Here is a 22,547-nt window from a genome sequence, read left to right as displayed (position 1 = left end):
CATTTTTATCATGCTGTTTTCTAGGCTTTCCCCCATTATTTCAATATTCATCTGCATAATTTAGTAATCCTACTTGAAATTTTAGAGGTTTAAAATCTGAGAAATACTGTTTTAAAATATTGATAATATATTTTAAAAACTTAACTATGACTCTTCACTATCTTTCTTGGTTTCTCTGTTAATTACTAGGTATTTTGATAATGGTCCTCAGAGTATGTAGTGTTTATTTCTCTTAGTGAGTTTTTATTTCCTTGAGTTTTGTATTATAGTATCTTAAGTTATGTGAGGAAAAGTGTCAAGAACTTGGCTTGAAGTCTTAAGAACATTTATTTTTAGTTATTGATGAAAAATTAAGTTTTGAATTAATATTTTGTTACTAAGTGAACATGGCAACATATAGATTAAAAAATTATTATTTAAGGATCCTGCAAGCCAATAGCCTTCTCTTTTCTTAATTATATAAGTAAGCATTAAATAATTTCTTCTTATACCTCCAGTGATAGTCTTTATTCTACCCTTTTTATACAAGAGCATCTTAGATTTCTTTCTGAATGGGATAAAGATTATATAATGTTGCTGTCATTTAAAAATGAAGGAACAAATCCCAGGTTAATTATGTTAGTCAGTTCTACTACTTGACTGAAACAATGAAAGTCTTTAACATTTGGAATTTAACATCTTATCTTTTTCTTCTTTTAGTTGATTACAGGCATAGTGAGACCAGTGCCACGGCTCTGATGGTTGCGGCGGGACGGGGTTTTACGAGTCAAGTAGAACAGTTAATTAGTATGGGAGCCAATGTCCACAGTAAAGCATCAAATGGCTGGTAATTTTAGACTGTGTCCATTCTTTGTATGTCATGATATAGTTGCACATGCCTTTTAAAAATTCTTATGATTGGGGTGGTGGTGGCACACACCTTTAATCCCAGCACTAGGGAGGCAGAGGCAGGTGGATCTCAAGTTCAAGGCCAGCCTGGTCTACAGAGCTAGTTCCAGGGCAGGCTCCAAAGTTACAGAGAAACCCTGTCTCAAAAAACAAACAAACAAACAAAAACTTATGATTGTCCCTATTTTAAAATCTATTGTATAATAATTACTGATACATCTCTAATGAGTAAATAAATAATCATGGATGACTAGTTACATAATTTTGAAAAATTTGTAATTTGAAAATTTGTAATTACATAATTATAAGATGTTTCTCAGTTTGGTATCTTTGAATTTTACAGGATGGCTTTAGATTGGGCTAAGCACTTTGGACAAACTGAAATTGTGGATCTTCTAGAATCTTATAGGTAAAACCTTACACTATTTAAAATGAATTCTATTTTTAAAAAAATCTTAGCCTTATAAATCATATATTCTGTAACAGGTAAGCTACTTATAGCCTTTTACCGAGAGATTTATTTTTTATAATAATAAAAATTTTCTTTCAGATTGTTAATAACACATATTGTACTATATTTATCTTAATTAAAAATTCTGCAAAATTGGAAGGGAAATTTTCAGTTAAACATGTTATGTCGAGAATGGGGAGATGGCTCAGTTAGTAATGTGCTTACTGGACAAGAATGAGAACCTGACTTTGAGCTCTAGAACCCATGTAAGAAAGCTACATATACTGAAGTTTTATTATATTTCCTAGATTATGGAAGCTGTTAGTTAAAGATATAAGCATCTTTAAACAAAAAAGTGTTCATTTACTTGTTGATGTGAAACAATAAACAATTTTAAGCAAAACTGAACATTCAAAATATTTCACAAAATACAGTTTTGTATTTACCCTGTTGAAAACAATCTTGTTTGGTTGCTTTTTCTATTTGGTAGGCCCTGAGTGCTGAACTGAGGAGAATTGGGCAGAATTGAACTTCCTAGAAATGTCATTGATAATTTTTAATGATAGATGTTGTTTATGTTTTTATATAGAGAGCAAAGAAGCAAATTATTTATTTCAGTAATTTATCCTGATTTTAACTTTTGAAAAACCACATAAGCAATTTGGTTTTAAGTATGGAATTTTACATAGAGGTATTATTATTATCATCATCGTTTTTAATGCTGAGCAATTATAAACAACTTATTAAGAAAAATGTAAATAATATTTTTATAAAATAAAGTTTTATTGAAATATTGCATATGCCATATGACTCACATTCAGTAATTTTTTAAATATTCAGTGTCACTGCAGTCAATAATAGAGCATTTTTATCACATTAAAAAAATGGTGTCCATCAGCATTTACTTCCTTTTCCACTTAACTCTCCCAGTTCTTAGGCTAGCTACAAATTTATTTCCTCTTTCTATAACTTTGTCTGTTCTGGAATTTTATGTAAATAGAGCTGTATTATATATAGTCTTTTGTAACTTTCTTTTCTTTTTATTATCTTACTTATTTTAAAGTTTATGTTTTTAATTTCCAACAAATAGTCCCTTCTGATGATGTGCCACTGTTTATGCTTTGTCAATTTATGAATATTTGAGTTATTTTATTCTTGACTATTATGAATATGAACACAGATCTTTAAATTGACAGTTAATGCAGATATCTATCTATCCTTCCTTCCATTCATCCATTCATTGCTCTTTATCTGTACATAGGAGTAGAATTTCTAGGGAATATAGTTAACACTGTGTTTATCCTTTGGAAAACTGTCATAGTGTTCCATAATTGCTGTAATAATCTATATTTATTCTAGGAATGTTCTGGTATTTCTGCACCATTCCCGTACTTAACTGTGTCTTTGACCTTAACCTTCCTTTTGGTTGTGCAATGGTGCTATTTTGGTTTTGCTATATATTTCCTTAGTGACTAGTGATGCTAAACATTTTGATGTATTTGTAGGTCATTAGTGCATTCATTTTCTTGATCAAGTGTTTTTAGATTGTGATATTTTTTATCAAATTTGTGACTTATCCAATTTAACATGAAAATATGCTTGCAACCAACACATAAATTGACCCCTTCCTTAGGGCATATTGAAAATTTAGAGGAAATAATGGGAAACTCAGTCTTTAAGTTTTTCTTCCTTTCCTTCCTTCCTTCCTTCCTTCCTTCCTTCCTTCCTTCCTTCCTTCCTTCCTTCCTTCCTTTCTGTTTTTGTATAAAAACTGACTTGGTATTTTTCTTAGTGCTTCATTGGAATTTGGAAATCTAGATGAAAGTTCTTTGGTTCAAACAAATGGAAATGACCTCAGTGTAGAAGACAGAGAGCTGTTGAAAGCTTACCATCATAGTTTTGATGATGAAAAGGTAGACTTGGATTTGATCATGCATCTTCTATACAATATCTGCCATAGTTGTGATGCTGGTAAGTACTGTCTGAAAGAAATGGAGCAAACTGTGTTGAAAAATTCGTATTTAGTTGTCAAAATTTTTCTGTAATTCTATTGATAGTGATGTGTGGATAGTAGTTCTTTTATAATCATGTACCAATGTGTGAAATCACATCATATTATTCTTTATAATGAGTTTTGTTGATTATGTCTGATTTCAGAAGATTAACTATTAAAAATATTCTTCTCCAAGGTGCAATATTAATTTTTCTACCTGGATATGATGAAATTGTTGGTTTGAGGGATCGTATCCTGTTTGATGACAAGCGGTTTGCTGACAATACACATAGGTAAACTATAAAACTTTGTACTTGTTGCTCAAGCTAACAGATTCTTTGTTGCTCAAGCTAATTGCTCAAGCTAACAAACAGGTTCTATAGTTCATTTTCTCTTCTCAATTGTAATAGATATCAAGTCTTTATGCTCCATTCAAATATGCAGACATCTGATCAAAAGAAGGTATTAAAAAATCCACCTGCAGGTGTCCGAAAAATAGTAAGTATCATAAAATCTTTTATGTTCTACTTTTGTTATTCATTGGTCTATTTTCATATTAATCTTAAAATAACATTCCATTTCAGATCCTTTCCACCAATATTGCTGAAACAAGCATCACTGTCAATGATGTTGTCTTTGTTATTGATTCTGGTAAGGTGAAGGAGGTATGTGTGAATAAGTTATATTTGTACCAAATGAAGAAGATTGAGTTTCAGCCCAACAACTACTTTAGTAAAACTTCATTTTAGATGCAAATTTCTTTATAGATGAATTTAGCATAATAAATATTGTTTTACTAAATTGTTCTACCTTATATTTAGTATGTTGGGTATATTTTGGTGATCCAACAAATGAGTCAAGAAGATTCACTTCTACTTACTAACTAGTAGTAGAAAAGTAAAGAATTAGAATATGCACAGTAAAAATTCGTCACATAGTGGCAATTTGATTTACATATTTTCTGTTTTCCTCTTATATTTGGGGATGGGTTATAGCCCTCTTATTCATTGATGGAACCTAATGCTTTACATATAGTGTGTGTGTGTGTATGTGTGTATATAGCAGGTGTTCTAAAGGTATTTAGATCAAGAGAAACTTGATTAACAAAGGAAAGCAAAATCCTAAAAATTGAAAAAAATGTATGCTGGGACTTCATGCTTCCAGATGCACATTTCCCTACACATTTACACATGCACAGACACATACATCCAAACCAACAGCAGTGCAAATTAGGGTGAACATCCCAATAGTTAGCCAACAGTGGAAATCACTTCTCGGCTTTGTGCAAAAAGAGTTTTTTTCTTATTCTTTTATTAACTGTCTCTTGATGCTTTCAAACTACTGTAGCCATTCATAAATTGCATCAAAGACATCAAAGCATAAAATATTTACTATTAGACACTTTGCAAAAAATTTTCTTCTCTCAAAAATAAGTGATAGCATTTGTTTGCTTTCAGTATTAACATGACTAATAATTCCCAGTGCCACTAACTTTTGATAGATCAAATGATAGAGGTAATTAATTTTTCACGGAAGAAATGATAAAATGGATATAAGTAATCATTTTAGTGTGAAAAATTCATCTTTTCAATGTAATTTTAGTATCACCTTACAGAGAATAAAATTTATTGTAGGTTTTGATCAAACTCATCATAAAGGAAGAGTAAACTATTTCAGCTATAATAGTGTTAGTAAAGCTAAGTGATGATTCTTTATATACCAAGACTTTTCAGATGTGCTGAATACCTGCCCTCTCTGTACTGGGTAGGCTGAGACAGGAGGAGCTAAATAAAGTTCAAGGCTAGCTTGGGCTACATTGCAAGAACCTGTCTCAAAAAGGAAAAAGCAGAGAGTGCAGATGTATTGCTCTTAATGTTATTTAAATTTTAGAAATTAATTCTTTTAGGTGTTATCAAACCATGACTTTAGCACAGTGATAGTATCAAAAGTATTATACATGCAAAACTAATAAATGAAACAAATATTATAAGCTAAGAAGCATACTTTCTAAAAATCTTGACTAAACTTATTAGAGAATGCATTTGTATTTGCTCTATTTAATTAATTTTATACAAGAGAAAGCAAGGGCATGGGATACTTTTAAAACCACTTCTACAGCAGATCTTCACTTTTGCCCATTTGAGGAAGTCTAGTGTTAGTACTGATTAGAAAGGTTAATTTCTGAGTGACTCAGCAGGGTGTTATTTCACTTAGAGGTGTTTACTTTGGTAATTATTACTCATTCTTCCAGAGATTTACTCTTTGAGATGTATTTTGGCAATTTTTTTGTAGTCATTCATATTTCTTAAGAATGATGTAAATATGATAGAAAAAATCGCCAGGTAATCCTATTTTTCATTTTATACTTTGTTTTGTTTGTTTTTTATAATAATTTCTATTTTTTGACATGAAAATCACATCATTTCTTCCCTTTCTTTTCTCTGACTCATCCCTGGCCCTCACTTGTTTTTTAAAATGTCCTCTTTTTCTTTGTTATTTATTTATATATATTTCTAAATCTATAAATCCAGTCTGCTCAGTGTATATAGTGTAACCTGTATCCATGTGATCTCAGGGCTGACCACTTGATATTGGATAACTAATGGGTGTATTTTTGCCCAAGAAAGACCATTTCTCCTGCTCTCTGCATTCCTCAGATGCCTCTAGGGTTGAGGCCCTGCAAGCTCTCCTCCTCCATGTTAGGATATCCATTAGTGGCATCCATGTTCTCATAATCTCTAGGCAGCCATATGGATGTCATAATAAAGTCTTGATATCCTGTGAGAATCAGTTGTTATTAAACTGTAGGAGAGAATTGCAAAATGCCCCACACAGCACAACGTGGGGATTGTGTAGATCTTCAAAGCTTTGTTTGCTGCCCATTGTTTTTCATTATAATGTTTATATCCAACAAGTGTGAGCATTTAAGAATCAGTTTCTTCAGTGGAGGAGGGGTAGATGGGGTAGGGAGAGGAGGTGGAGAGATTGGGAAGAAGGGAGAGAGGGAAAGTTTTGGTTAGGATTTAAAAACAAAATAAAACAAAAACAAAACAGAAAAAAAGAATCAGTTTCTTCTAATTAATCAAGAGGGGCCTTTAAGTTTAACTTGGGCATTTTAAAATATGCTGATAGTATATATTCTCATTAGTACCAACCATATTTTAACATAGAGATGATTTAACATTGCAGAAATCCTTTGATGCACTGAATTTTGTTACAATGTTAAAAATGGTATGGATTTCCAAAGCTAGTGCCATACAGCGCAAAGGCAGGTAATGTATATTTTATGTTATAATTACATGCATAATCTATATTCATTTACCTGCCTGTTTGATAATAATATATAAATTGCATATTGTATAATGTTCCTTTTATATATTAGTGTCACGTTAGTCTTAATTTTATTTTATTTTATTTATTATTTTTTAAATAAAAGTCAACATTTATGACTACGCCAATGATGCAAAACAATAACTCACAGGAGAGGCTCTGAAGGTGGCAAGTTGGGTTCATATGTTCAATTGACTAGTTTCTTCTCTTTTTCAACATGATTATTTTTTTCCGGACAACACAGTGAGGCTTTATTTCAGAAAACAAATGCTAGAATCAAGAACCATTGCTCTAGACAGTAAAATTGTGTCTATCGTAAAATATTATAAAATTTAATCTATGGATGCTTACCATGAAAAAAGTAACATTTAAATGTCCTTATGCATCCCCATTTTTCTTAAGTTACATTTCTATGTTTAATTTGTTTACTGATATAACTAATTAAGCTAATTTGTTCTTTCTATTATGTCTTCTGGAATTTATTTTTTTATCGATATTTATTGAGCTCTACATTTTTATCTGCTCTCCTCCCTGCCTCTTCCCTTCCCCTTCAACCCTCCCCCAAGGTCCCCACGCTCCCAATTTACTCAGGAGATCTTATCCTTTTCTACTTTTTACTTCCCATGTAGATTATATCTATGTAAATCTCTCTTAGTGTCCTCACTGTTGTCTAAGTTCTCTGGGATTGTGGGTTGTAGGCTGGCTTTCTTTGCTTTATGTTTGAACACCACCTCTGAGTGAGTACATGTGATAATTGTCTTTCTGTGCCTGGGTTACCTCTCTCAAAATAATGTTTTCTAGCTCCATCCATTTTTCTGCAAAATTCAAGCTGTTGTTATTTTTTTCTGCTGTGAAGTACTCCATTGTGTAAATGTACCACATTTTTCTTATCTATTCTTCGGTCGAGGGGCATTCAGGTTGTTTCCAGGTTCTGGCTATGACAAACAAAGCTACTATGAACATGGTTGAGCACATGTCCTTGTGGCACAATTGAGCATCCTTTGGATATATGCCCAAAAGTGGTATTACTGGGTCTTGAGGAAGGTTGTTTCCTAATTTTCTGAGAAATTACCACACTGACATCCAAAGGGGCTGTATCAGCTTGCATTCCCACCAGCAATGCAGAAGTGTTCCCTTTACCCCACAACCTCTCCAGGATAAGTTGTCATCAGTGTTTTTGAATTTGGCCATTCTTAAGGTGTAAGATGGAATCTCAGAGTTGTTTTGATTTGCATTTCACTGATGACTAAGGATGTTGAACATTTCCTTAAGTGTCTTTCAGCCATTTTAGATTCCTCTGTTGAGAGTTCTCTGTTTAGGTCTGTACTCCATTTTTTTTTATTGGATTATGTGATCTTTTGGTGTCCAGTTTCTTGAATTCTTTGTATATTTTGGAGATCAGACCTCTGTCTGATGTGGAGTTAGTAAAGATCTTTTTCCATTATGTAGGCTGTTGTTTTGTCTTGTTGACTGTGTCCTTTGCTTTACAGAAACTTTTCAGTTCCAAGAGGTCCCATTTATTAATTGTTTCTCTCAGTGTCTGTGCTGCTGGGAGTTATATTTAGAAAGTGGTTCCCTGTTCCAGTGCGTTCAAGTGTACTTCCCACTTTGTCTTCTGTGAGTTTCAGTATGGCTGACTTTATGTTGAAGTCTTTGATCCATTTGGACTTGAGTTTTGTCCATGGTGATAGATATGGGTCTATTTTCATTCTTCTACATGTTGATATCCAGTTATGCCAGCACCACTTGTTAAATATGTTTTTTTTTTCCATTTGATATTTTTTGCTTCTTTATCAAAGATCAGGTGTTCAAAGATGTGTGGATTGATATCTGGGTCCTCTCTTCGGTTCCATTGGTCCTCCTGTCTGATTTTATGCCAATACCAGGCTGTTTTCAGTACTGTAGCTCTGTAGTAGAGTTTGAAGTCAGGAATTGTGATGCCTCCAGAAGTTCTTTTATTGTACAGGATTGTTTTGGCTATCCTGGATTTTTTGCTTTTTCCAAATGAAGTTGAGTACTGTTCTTTCAAGGTCTTTGAAGAATTTTGCTGGGATTTTGATGGGCATTTCGTTGAATTAGTCATAATTTTATACTGTCTTTGCCAAGCGAATTGTTTGGTACTTTAAAATTAATTAGCTAAAAATATTTAAATCTCATTTATTTATTTATGTAGTGCGGCGCGCTTCCTGACCAGCAGGAATGAACCGCCACAAAATCAAGATTACTTCCCATATCACGTCTTTATTCGGAGCCCTCGGTTGAGGAAAATTGAGGGAAGGGAAAAGAGAGAAAAGACAGAGAGAGGGAGAGAGAGAAGGTGAGAGAGCAGAAAGCGAAAGAGGAAGTGGGGGGGGGACCCAAAGGCAGCAGCTTTTCTAGGGTGAGGCTCGAATGCTGATTGGTTGATGCCATTCTGCTAGGGCCCAAGGCCACAGGACCAAGGCTCTGAAATGCAAAACAAGGCCCCAAGCACTCTGGCCAGTGCGGCAGCAGCAAAAGATTTGTATACCTCCAGGCTGTAGGACCGCTGGCACTATCTTGCCAAGGCGACATCCTGGCGGCTCCTTACAATGTAGTATTTTTTTTTTTAGTTAGTTAGTGTGTGTGTGTGTGTGTGTGTGTGTGTGTGTGTGTGAGAGAGAGAGAGAGAGAGAGAGAGAGAGAGAGAGAGAGAGAGAGAAAGAGAGAGAAAGAGAGAGGCTATGACACACATGTGGCATTCAAAGAATACCTTTCAGGAATTAATTTTCTTCTTCTACTATGTGGTTCCTGAGAATAGAACTAAGTTGCTGGGCTTGGTCACAAGTGCCTTTAATCCCTGCACTATCTCACTGGCACATTTGGAATACATTTTCAGAAGTTAAATTTAGGCTATATTGCTGTCTCAAGTGAGACCAAATCCCAGTGTGGAGAGAGAGGGCAGTTGAGCATATAGTTCCACTTGTATCTGTGGAGCTATTGACAGTTGTTAGCTACTGGGAGAGGGAGAGACAGTTTTCTTGAAGAGTGTAGCCTCTGTTGACGATGTGTTGGTGGAAGACCAGATATCTGAGACTACTTGGACAGCACAAATTGATCTTAAAGGCTTTTGTTGTTTGTTTTGTTTTGTTACAAGAAAAGATAACAAGGTTGGGTAGGCAGGAAGTGGGGATGAATCTAGGAAGCATTGTGTGTGTGTGTGTGTGTGTGTGTGAATATAGTCAAGAGAAAAAAATTGAAACTGTAGTATAATTCATGTTAAGATAAAAGCCATTTAAAGGGAGCAAAAATTATGAACATTTAAAATGTAAGACAAAGGAATAATTTCTTCAGAATACAAGTAAGATCTTTATAATTAAAATAATTTTTAGTACAGGCCAAAATGGTTTATCAGAATGAAGATTATACATGTCCTGCTAATTCATTGTTTCACATATTGTCCTTGAGCTAGCAATCCTTCTGTCTATATCTCCTAGTTGCTGCCTTTACATGTAACCAACTACCCGAGCATTTCACTATTGATGGACACTACCCAGTTCCCATATCTTTTATTATGTTGCAAAGACCAGTCTCAAAAAACATCTTTACTTCATGTATATCAAAATGAATACAAATCAATGAAGCAGTATGATTTTTCTTAATCAGTTTGAGACTAATGAACATGTTTTATTGAATAGAACATAGAGACAAAAACATTGACTTAAATATTTTGTTAATGGGAGTTTATATTGGTATGAGTTCTTCAGAACCTAAATTAAAATTATTTCTAAGCCTTTTTTATTATATAATACATGCCTCACAGTGTATCTTAATATCTTACTTTTACTTATTACATGTATATGAAGATTTTTGTTGTTTTTTTTGGTTTAGTTTTTTTTGAGACATGAAGTTTTTTTTTTTTTTTTTTTTTTTGAGAACTAGCTCTTGTAGACCTGGCTGGCCTCAGACTTGCAGAGATCTGCCTGCCTCTGATTCCCTTGTGCTGGAATCACCTCCACCTGGCGACATGAAGATGTTTTTAAGACTGTTCTTTACACCATTATAACAAAAGATCTGGGAACTGGGTAGTGTTCATCAATAGTGAGATGCTGAACACAGTTACATGCCTACTTCTGCAATGGCAGCAGCTGTGTCCTGACTCAAAAATATCAAAAGAAAAGATACCTTGTATACTAAAGGCGTTAAGGCATGATTTCTGTGCTTTGTAGCTCAATAAAGTCAGACATTGTTATAATTATGTCAGGCTTGATACATTGAACTGATTTATAATATTAAGTGTATATTATTGCAGGTCAGAAATCTTAGTAAATCTCGTTCTATTTTCAGTACATACCAGGTGGCAACCTTTGTTGTGAAGTATGGAGTAATAGTAATGACTAAAGTATGGTAGTTAATTTTAAGGTGAAATAAACACTATAATCCGTGTTGAACTGTGAGTAGTACTATTGCTGTAACTGGATTATGCTTTTAGAGGAGTTATGAGTGAATTTAAGAAAAAAAAAAGGAAAGGGGGAACCACAGGAAGACATTCCTGAAAGGTTAAGGAACTAGTCAGGTAGGACTGTGAACGAAATAAACAGGAAAGTTGTCTGTATAGTTTAGTTTGAAAAAGATGGTGAAGACTAGGCTGAAAGTTTGGAATAAGTCCTTACGACCAGTTTTATTTTTCTCTCTTTTTAAAGAAGTGTGCGTGTGTGTAGGTGCCTGTGGAGGCCAGAAGTGCTGATCTCCTGGAGCTGGGTCCTCTGTACAAGCAGTATTCACTCTTAACTGCTGAGCCATCTTCTCAGTGTTTGTGCTCTCTAAAAGAAGCAGCATTTTGGAGAATGGGTTCATTAATATTTTCACTTCCATAAAAGAGGGACAATAGGCAGGATTATTATAGCAGGGTGAAAACAGAAAGCTGGGTAATTCAAGATGTAGTGAAGAAGTATTATTGAGGATTTTTAAATACGCATGGGGTTGGGGAATAAGGAATCAAGTAGAATCAAGACTGCTGGGCTGGCAAAAAGGCTCGTGAAAGCATTTGCCATATCAGATAAGTCTGCAAACCAGAATTTGATCTTGGAAACCCATAGTAAAAGGAGAGAACCTACACTTGAAAATTGTCTTCTGACCAATGCATGTGCACTGTGGCATGCTTTGCACTCAGGCACACACACACACACTAAATTAAAAAAAAGGTTAAGTGTTACCTAGGGTTCTGTTTTAGGAAATTAGACATTGTTGCTACTGTTGCCAGATAATTTGTTAAAGGTTCTTTTGTTGAGAAGAAGAATTACATTTTGGCTGTCTTGAAATTTAATTGACTAGAAAGTCCAGGTGGAGCTTTCCAAGAAGTTTCTGAAGTGTAGACCTATAAATAACACCAGGAGATTTAGGATGGATAGAAGTTGAAGCTAAAGGACAACAAGTAAGATCCCCTCAGATGATGTGATGACAGCGTATGAAGAGCATAGGACTGTGGTCTAGCCTCAGAAAGACATAAGCATTTAGGGTGTGGGCAAAGGCTAAAAGTTCCATAGGGAAGGCTGACAGGGTAGGAAATTTGAAGAACATGTTGTTAGGAAGTAATTGATGTGGAAAGGAGTGGTTCCAGAATCTGTATGGGCCTGAGCCAGGTTCTCTGCATATGTGTTATGGTTATGTAGGTTGGTGCTCTTGTGGGACTCCTAACAGTGGGTGTGAGGGGCTATCTTTGATACTTTTGCCTGTACTTGGAACCATGTTCCTCCTACTGGGTCTCCTTGTCCAACATTGATATGAGGGTTTGTTCCTAGTCTTATTGTAATTTGTTATGCTATGTTTAGTTGATGTCCCTGGGAGGCCTGCTCTTTTTTTTTTTTAATTTTTTTTTCTTTTATTTATTTATTTATTATACAATATTCTGTCTGTGTGTATGCCTGCAGACCAGAAGAGGGCACCAGACTTCATTACAGATTGTTGTGAGCCACCATGTGGTTGCTGGGAATTGAACTCAGGGCCTTGGGAAGAGCAGGCAATGCTCTTAACCACTGAGCCATCTCTCCAGCCCCCTCCTTTTTTTTTTTTAAGGGAAATGGAGAAGGAGGAAGAGAGGGAGGTATGTGAAGGGACCAGGAGAGTGGAGGTAGGGGAAATAACAGTTGGAGTGTAACATATGTAAAGAATTGAAAAAAAGAATGGTTCAAGAATATCAGATTTTTGTAGCCTTCATGTTTCCCTCCCTCTCTCCTTCCCTTTCTTCCTCCCTCCCTTCCTTGTTTCCTTTCTCTTTATCCTTTTGAGGTTGTGAGCTCCATAAGGTTGGAAGTATCTCTATCATTCATCCCGGACATTAGCTATTTCCCTGACTTGAAAAATTAAAAGGAGACTTATGTCATCATATTTTCAGATGCTTTCAAAGAAATTGTATGCCACTCTGATAAATGCCAGTCCTATATTGTTATGTAATTCATAATTTGTACAATTCTAATCAGTGGATCTGAACATAGAGCTTGATAACATCTCAGTGAAATTGATTAAATTTAAATTACTGAGCATTTGTGTTTTGAATTTCACTTAGTTTCAAATTCATGGTACTAATTTTTGATTTTTTTTTTTAGTTTTAACTGTAGAGAACATTGTTTGTGAATCTATCTCACTAAAATGATAGTATGGAGTACCAGAGCACAAAACACCTTTTAAAAGTATTCATAGAGGGTAAATAATGATTAGAACTCAGATGTCTTGATCTTAATTAATTTCCCAGTCTTCTAAATTGCATTAGTTTATAGTTTTATTATTATTGTCCTTATTCCTTATCTGAATCTGAATTTTTGTGTTTTATTTTTAAGAGCTGGACGATGTAGACCTGGAATTTGTTTCCGTCTGTTTAGTAGACTCCGATTTCAGAACATGCTGGAATTTCAGACTCCAGAGCTCTTGAGAATGCCTTTGCAGGTAGACCTACAGCTCTAAGCCTTCATCTGTGGGTGAAGGGACAGCTACCAGTTCAGTTTCTACAGATTGGGCTTGAATTAATCAGTTTACAAAATGAAATCATAAGTTAAATTTTATGAAGGGGGATACATCCATAAAAAAGGTTTTTTTATACAAATCTTACCGAACCTTCAGATATTTATTGGAATGCATTTAAATTATTGGACCATGTGTTTTGTGTGTGTGTATGTGTGTGTGTTGTAGCATTTTAAGAGTCTCAAGTACATAGTATGGATTTTGAAAATTCTAGATATGATTAGAAACGAATTATTTAAGTTGCAAAGGTGATGCAAACAAACATTCACTGAGATTTCAAACTTTCATTAATTCTTTTTCTTTGAGTTTTCTGCCTTCGTGCAAAACTACTAGAAGAATATCAGTCTGATTCTGTATTTTAAAAGACTTATTTATCTTATTTTTATTTTACGTGCATGTTGTGTCTGTGTATGAGCATACTCACTATCTGATGTGAGTGCTGGGAACTTAGCCCACTTCACGTCAGTGCATCAAGTGCTCTTAACCACAGCACCATCTCTCTAGCCCCCACTTTGATTCTTTAGTATCTTAGTATGCATGCTTGCTTTCAATCACTCAAAGCATACAGAATCATGTTTTTGACATCCATACCCCTGTGATGATTTTCGATACCCAATGTTTTTGCAAGATTTACTGTTCCTTTTATATATAATTAAGAATTTGTAAAACCTAAATTACTAAATAAACTCTTCAAGTCCTTCCAATCCCCCATCCTCATGTTTCTACTCATACCATATTTAGTGTGTTTTTAAAGTTGCCTTTATTTCTTTTGTGTATAGCTTTTGCTTTAATGTGCTAATCCCTTTCCAAATTCCTTTCCTTTATTTCCTTTTTTTATATTTATTTATTTTATAATGTATACAATATTCTGTCTGTGTGTATGCCTGTAGGCCAGAAGAGGGCACCAGATCCCATTACAGAGAGTTGTGAGCCACCATGTGGTTGCTGGGAATTGAACTCAGGACCTTTGGAAGAGCAGACAATGCTCTTAACCTCTGAGCCATCTCTCTAGCCCCCCTTTATTTCTTTTATGGTACACTGCTATTCCTACTCTTGACATCTCAGTGTAAGTGTTTCTTCTCCTAGGAAATTGTTTAACTTTTCCTGCTCTTGCTGAAACTTGATTATAATTTATCTCTGCCCCCACCCAGTATTCTTCACAACACTTATCACACTTATAATTAAGTTATTTGCTGAAGTAGTGTGAGGTCTGTTTTTCCCTCTCCTATAAACTCCGAAAGATCAAGCACTGTCCTCTCTTTCTCAGACTTGTTACGTAGTACCTGTATGTAGAAAGCACCTGAATATTTGGTGAATGGAATGATCATAGACTGAAGTGAGCATGATAGGAGAACAATGACTTACTATTTGGATAGTGACTCCCTTAGTTTTGTGGGTAAAAGCTATGTGAGAAAATGTGGCCAGAAGGGGCAGTGATCATCTTGGTATAAGTTGATTGAAGGCGTTACTGGTCATTTTGATACAAGTTGATTGAGGGTATTACAAACACATACTTCATTGAAGATGTCCCTTCTATTCCTTTGACTCTGAGACTTTGCTACTGTGGGACTGGGAAACCGTTCTCATGGTTTCTTTAAATAAAAGTCAATGCTTTATTTTTACTCTTTCTAAATTTTTTGCTCTTGTGGTTTACAGGAACTTTGTTTACATACTAAATTGTTAGCCCCAGTTAATTGTACCATTGCTGACTTCCTTATGAAAGCCCCTGAACCGCCTCCAGCTTTAATTGTAAGAAATGCTGTTCAGATGCTTAAGGTTGGTGTTTTAATTATTCTACTTCAATGGGAAATTAAAGCTAAATGAGCATATATTTAAGTGATTTTATTCTTTTAAAAAATGCCAGTTGATCAGTACTTTAAATACTGCTCTTTCAAATTAAAATAGTAGATATAGTCTTATATATTTAATACAAAATATATTTTTATGCGATGTGACAGCAAATGAATTATTTGCATTATTTTATACTTAATGAGTTTTTCGCTTAACTATATATGATTCTGGGTTATGTCAAATTGGATTTTTTTTCTTCCTTTACCTAGACAATAGATGCAATGGATGCATGGGAAGATCTGACTGAGCTTGGGTATCATTTGGCTGATTTGCCAGTAGAGCCACATCTCGGTAAAATGGTCCTGTGTGCTGTTGTTTTAAAGTGTCTGGACCCCATCCTAACAATTGCCTGTACGCTAGCTTATCGCGACCCTTTTGTACTGCCTACCCAGGCCTCTCAAAAACGTGCAGCTATGCTTTGTAGGAAACGTTTCACTGCAGGGACTTTCAGTGACCACATGGCACTTCTCAGAGCATTCCAGGTACTGTTACTTTTGTTTATTGCTAAGCATACTGTGTTAAGTACATTTTGGGGCAAGTATAGCAGTTTCAAAAATAAATAAAAAACTATATAACGTTATTTTTGTTTTACTTAGGAAACCACATTTTATTTATTTTTATTTAAGATTTATTTATTTTTATGTATGTGTTTTTCCTGCATGTATGTATGTGCATCATATGTGTACCTGGTGTCTGAATGTCAGAAGAACTCTCTGGAACTAGAATTTTGGAGGGTTGTGAGCCACCATGTCAGTGCTTAGACCTGAACCTGGGTCTTCTACAATAGCAACAAATGCTCTTAACAACTGAGCCATTTCTCCAGTCTCAGAAGTCACATTTTGTCAGTAGAACAGAAGTGGGTAGGGAAAAGACCATGAGGCCCCAGTCCTACACAAAGAACTATAGGTAACTAAGAAATACTGAGAGTGGAAGAAATATTCTTCCCCAGGGAAGAGCATACCAATTGCTTAGAGTACCAAATGCTCAGTCCTGAAAATATACATACAAATAACATTATAGAGACAGAACAGGTTACGTATGTAGCAATTAATGAAGAAAGAGGCCATGAATTTGAAACAGAGTAAGAAGGGGTGTATGGGAAAGTTTGAGAGAAGAAAGGGATGAAAGAAATGATGTAACTATATTTTAATATCAAATAATATATATCAAAAAAAGAAAGTTACTTTTTAAAAAAATATGTGATTGCTCCTTATAGTTAACACGACCAATTTATCTCTATTTTGTCACCCCTATTTTCTTCTATATATGTGCTGTACTATGCATGTATATAATTGTATCTCATGTTTAAAAGTTGCTTATTGTTTAGTCATGACTTTGCCAAGAAATACTCTTAAAATTATTATTTGGAATGACTGTCTGCTAATTAGAGGACACAGAACAAAGACTGGAAGAAAATTATCTTCAATTTAGTATTTGTAAAATTCTCTTTTTTATAGTATTTCTTTTCCTTGTGCACTTTAGGTAGTATGCCAATAATTTAATTTTATAAAACAAAAAAGATAATCTAAAATTTTTCAAAATAATAGTGAGATAATGAGTAAAGAAAATGATAAAACAGAAGTAACCTCTGAGGAGAGAAATGCAGTATAATTTAGAAATTTAAATATATAGGAAAGAATATGTTATTTTTAAAAATATCTTTTTTAATTCTTAAAATTTCTTGATTAGAGGCTGTGCCTTTCTATATTCTTACATTTCTCTTTGTTTGTATGGAAAGCGCCCTTTCAGGCATTCAGTATTTTTCTAACATATGTAATTTAAACAATTGTAAGCTCCTTTATGATTATTATTGAATGATGGATTGTTCAGTTCAGATATTAGATATTATAGATACTTAAGTAATAATCAGAAATCTGGAGTAGAATTCCTCCTATATTGTGTTCTTTCCAGCTCTTTTGAAAGCTGATGAAATAAGATACAGCTTTCCTTCAGTTATATTCCAAGCCAGGATAGCATATTTTCAAAGGCCAGATTTTTATATTGTATATATGATTTCTAGAAATCCCACCTAAAAAATAAAGGATTAAATTTTTTTATTTAATGTATATTGGTGCTCTATCTGCATGTATGACTTTATGCCAGAAGAGGGTATCAGATCCCACTAGAGATGATTGTAAGCCACCATGTGTTTGCTAGGAATTGAACTCAAGATCTCTGGAAGAGCAGCCAGTGCTCTTAACTGCTGAGCCATCTCTCCAGCCCTCAGAAGCCCACTTTCTATTTCTAGACAGTTGGTAAAGTAACGTAGAGGTTGTTATTATTATTATGAGTTTCAGGATTCCTAGATATAAAAGTATTTTAGTGGAAATATAATTGGAAAGCCTCTCACTTATGTGTAATGAAACTAGCTATCTTTACACCAGCCAAACATAGTTATATCCTCATAGTTATATCTATGAGGATAACTCTTACAGAGTTGGTCATTTGAGTCATTTGATGTTCAGTTCTCATTGGAATTTTGTAAACTCAACTGACTTGATAGCAGTTGTGTATAAACTAAATGACAAGTCTAATTTGATTATAAAATCTTAGACTTTAAAAAAATTGTTAGAATAATACTTTAGTGGTTGATACAGTGGCATTGCTCTGTTACCTCATTTAGGTGTGATTGGTATACGCGCCTTGTATATACTCTGTTTCTGTAGGCATGGCAGAAAGCACGAAGTGATGGCTGGGAGCGAGCTTTTTGTGAAAAGAATTTTCTCTCACAAGCTACTATGGAAATCATTATAGGCATGAGAACACAGTTGCTTGGTCAACTTAGAGCATCAGGTAAGGTTTCCTATGTAGAACACCTGCTTATCCTTCATGTTTCTAAACTTCAAGTAATGCCAGCTTCTGTAGTTTTTATATCACATTATGTGTCTGTATTCATGAGTGTATACTCTTCTCTATATTCTGAACTTTTCCTTATTGATAAAATAAAACATTACACAGGTTGTAGTGGTAAACTCTATGGACATGGTCTGTAAACCTTTGGATACTGCTGACAATGAGCAATTTATATTTTTTGTTAAAGATCAGTTTAGATTTAATAAATTGTTATATTTACTTTTGACTCTATCAACCAGAAATTATTTAACTGTATAAAATAGCAATTATAAGAATGTAAGTAGATTGATATGGCTACTGTGTGTATAGTTGTAGAGCACTAAAATGATTGGAAATAGCTTGAAGGTACTTAATTCTTTTCTGAGAAGACTGTAATGTTACTGTTTTGTTTTAGAATTGCTTCTTTGAAGGTTTTTTGTTGTTGTTTTGTTTTTTTCTTAATAACATAGTTAACTGAAGTGATAGTCAGTAGTATCAGAATCTGGATTTATAGGTTTGCTGAAGTATTCAAGGAAAGCAGAGATTTGAGAATTTAAGTTTGGTTTGAATATGGGGAAGTATGAAGGATTTTTGAATTTTAAGCATACAGCATTCATACTTAACTATACTTCTACAGTTGATGTTTGAGAAAATGAAAACATACAAGTAAAAAGAATGTTTTGGGCTTCAAATTGTGAACTTGGAGAATGTTTCTAATAGCAGGTGTCTTAGTTTGGTTTCTTTTGTTGTGATAATGACCATGATCAAAAGCAGCTTGGGGTGGAAAGAACATTATTTCAGCTAACAGTTGTTATATCACCAAAAGAAGTCAGGGCAGGAACTAAGCAGAAGCTATGAAAGAACGCTGCTGACTGACTTTCTCTTCATTGTTTGCTCAGCCTGCTTTCTTAAACCATCCAGGACTACCTGCCAGGGATGGATGGTACTGCCTACAGTAGGCTGGCCCTTCTGCGTCAATCAGCAGTCAAGAAAATGCCACAGAGACTTGCTACAGGCCAGTCTGATGACAGCATGTTCTCAATTGAAGTACCCTCTTCTTAGATGACTCTAGCTTTTGTCAGGTTGAGAAAAAGCTAACCAACACAACTGATGATGACTTTACTGAAGAATGTGCAGTTGAAGCCAGGCATAATAGCTGTCCATTGACATCCCAAATGTACAGGAGGAACTATTCAGGGCCAGTTGGAATTACATAATGAGATCTTGTCCCAGTAAACACTGTACTTAATCTAGCCTGAGCAGATCTAAACTTTACTCTATTAGTTTTATACTTTACATTTTCTAGAATGGATTGTATTGATGATGGAGTTGGATATTGTTAGCTTTATAGGAGGTTATAGTTTTTGTTGCCAAATGTACACAATTGTTAAAGTGCCTTTGCATAGTAGAGAAGATTGGTGTGCTCTTTTTGTCCATCCAGGTTTTGTTAGAGCACGAGGTGGTGGTGACATTCGAGATGTTAACACAAATTCCGAGAACTGGGCCGTTGTTAAAGCTGCATTGGTAGCAGGCATGTATCCTAATTTAGTCCATGTGGACAGAGAGAATGTAGTATTGACAGGGCCAAAGGAAAAAAAAGTACGATTTCATCCCACTTCAGTTCTCAGTCAGCCTCAGTATAAAAAGGTAAAACATTTTTATTGCTCTTAGACCTTGTGGTGAACCAAATTTAGGTAGTTGAAGATAAAAAAAACTCCAGTATTCCAACTACCTATGCTTTAGCAAATTAATTTGCCAAAAATTAATGTTTAATGAAACATTAAATCTTAGAAATAGCAGAGGTAACATTGGAAATGTGGTGAGAAAATCTGATAAACCAGAAGATCAATGGCTTGCTTTAATTTTTACTAGAGTTCATCATCTGTTTCACTAAAGAAATTAAAAGTATTCCCGATAAGTTAAGTAATTAACACTTTGTTTTAACCGTCTTCATAGATTCCTCCAGCCAATGGTCAGGCTGCAGCGATTCAGGCCTTGCCCACAGATTGGCTTATTTATGATGAGATGACCAGAGCCCATAGGATTGCTAATATCAGGTGTTGTTCAGCAGTCACACCTGTTACTGTCCTGGTGTTCTGTGGACCAGCAAGGCTGGCAAGTAATGCTCTTCAGGAACCTTCATCCTTTAGAGGTAAATGGAGTATGAAGAAGTAAAAATCTGTTTGAGATAAACCAATAACATAAAAATATGAAAGTATATGTGGTTTGTTTATAACATGAAATAGAAAATACTGAGTTATATTTGATATAGGGAGACAACTAGGAAATGTATTTTGTATGAGATAGTTAGGGAGTACTAAGGTATAGTTGTATAGGGAGACAACTAGGAAATGCTCTAGGGCATATTTGGGGCACTAAGACAGGAATAAGATTTACCACGTTTGATGAGTGATTTTCAGTTAACATGTTGTTGGGTTATTTTACTCTTTTTTTTTTTTTTTTTTTTTTTTTTAGGGTTTTTCAAGACAGGGTTTCTCTGTAGCTTTGGAACCTGTCCTGGAAACTAGCTCTTGTAGATTAGGCTGGCCTTGAACTCACAGAGATCCACCTGCCTCTGCTGCCTCTGCCTCCCGAGTGCTGGGATTAAAGGCGTGCACCACCACCACCTGGCTTTGTTGGTTTCTTTTTAAATGATCATATAAATAAAGATAATATTTGAAAAGTAACTGATATTCTCATTTTTATACAAATATTTTTAATATTTTTTGCTTATATATTTTAATTATTTTTCTAATGCTATTCTTTATACGTTTCCAGATTTCTGGTTATAGTAGGTTGCTAGATAATGATGCCCATTTTTTATTTATTTTGTTTTGGTAAATGTGCAAATGTTAGGGGAATGTCAGAAGATGGCATTAGGTGTCTTCATCTGTCACCCACTCTGCCTAGTCATTTGAGGCAGGCTCTCTCCCTGAGCCAGCGACTTGTTGCTTTCTCAGCTAGGCTGGAAGCCAGGAAGGCCCTGTGATTCTCTTGTGGCCAGAACACCTGGCATGTTATATGTGTGCTGGCATCCTAACTCTGGCATTGTGATTGTGGATCAAACATTCTTAACCATAGAGCTATCTCTTCAACCCTTGCTGCTACGCATTTGAGATTCTAAAACTAGGAGTAGATTAAACCTAGAAGCTACATAGGTTAAAAATCAAGAGGTCTTTTTAAATATGCTTAAGACTGAGATGTTTAGGACTCCATAATAGTGAAGAGTTTTTAGAAGGCATTTGGTTATATGTATCTCATGGAGTTCAGAAAAGATGCATCGGGATGTACACATTTCAAGACTACCAGACTGTAAATATTTTAAAGGCATGAGAATGTTTTTAGAGAAGAAGAAGAAAGTACTGAAGGTAAATATGATTTAAGAATGGTTGGCTCTGTTAACCGTTACTTTGAATGAAAAGATAAAGATTGAGACTGAAAATTGTAAATTGTGTTTGACAATAGACCTTTATCAATGATGTTATCAAGAATAGTGTCAGTGACATGATTGGTTCAGAGGAGATTGAGTTTCATGGTGAGTTTTGAATTTATATGATAGGAACCCAGTGTGGTAGTATACCCTTGTAATTCCAGTCCTTGGGTGGTAGAGGCAGCAGGATGGTTGTAAGTTCAAGGCCAGTCTGGTTTACACAGTGAGTTGTAGTCAGGGCTACACAATGAGATGCCATTTCAAAAAATTTGGACAAACTAACAAACAAACTAAAAAAGTAGGACAGGTAACTCCTAAGAGAGTTGCTATGGTGGGATTTTTGGTTTATTGACATCTTTCATTTTTTTCATTTAATAGTTTCCTTGGCTTAAAATTTAACAAGTAATTACTTGATAAAAACATGTCAATGTTATTTATGGCTCTTCCTTATACCCAGACCATGCAGAGTAAATGTCTATTATTAGGAGTTAGTGTTTAGAATGCTATTTTAAACATTAAAGATTTCATTTGTCCTTTTGATTCTGTTCTTTTCAAGAGATAAATCTCCTTACAGTTCTTTCTTATTAATTGAGTTTATTTCATCTTTTGCCTATTTGCTTATTTAGATATTGCTATTTTTCTATAAAACTTGAATTATATGTTAATTTTTAAGAATTATCACTATTTTATTTTATAAATTAGCTTACAGAATATTGACTTCCATATGGGGGCTTCATACATATTTCATTGATTCTCTGCATTCCTAGTGCCCTCCCATCTCTCTGCCCCCCTTTGTC

At 34.6% G+C, this 22,547-nt stretch overlaps 1 protein-coding gene across 1 annotated transcript in view; it reads left to right on the top strand.

Moving 5' to 3' along the window:
* Positions 1–22,547, top strand: part of Ythdc2 (YTH N6-methyladenosine RNA binding protein C2) — a 73,609-nt gene that overhangs the window by 29,663 nt on the left and 21,399 nt on the right. The window contains exons 11-23 of the mRNA XM_048419245.3: positions 700–826; positions 1,232–1,297; positions 3,132–3,310; positions 3,529–3,625; positions 3,743–3,830; positions 3,917–3,997; positions 6,522–6,604; positions 13,457–13,562; positions 15,294–15,413; positions 15,698–15,970; positions 18,155–18,281; positions 19,762–19,967; positions 20,277–20,472. Coding sequence (XP_048275202.3) covers positions 700–826; positions 1,232–1,297; positions 3,132–3,310; positions 3,529–3,625; positions 3,743–3,830; positions 3,917–3,997; positions 6,522–6,604; positions 13,457–13,562; positions 15,294–15,413; positions 15,698–15,970; positions 18,155–18,281; positions 19,762–19,967; positions 20,277–20,472 — 1,749 coding nt within the window. The remainder of the gene's footprint in view (positions 1–699; positions 827–1,231; positions 1,298–3,131; positions 3,311–3,528; positions 3,626–3,742; positions 3,831–3,916; positions 3,998–6,521; positions 6,605–13,456; positions 13,563–15,293; positions 15,414–15,697; positions 15,971–18,154; positions 18,282–19,761; positions 19,968–20,276; positions 20,473–22,547) is intronic.

The sequence above is a fragment of the Myodes glareolus genome, chromosome 13 (genome assembly GCF_982192425.1).
Source record: "Myodes glareolus chromosome 13, mMyoGla1.1, whole genome shotgun sequence".
NCBI classification, from domain to species: domain Eukaryota; kingdom Metazoa; phylum Chordata; class Mammalia; order Rodentia; family Cricetidae; genus Myodes; species Myodes glareolus.
This window is presented reverse-complemented; position numbering and strand designations above follow the sequence as displayed.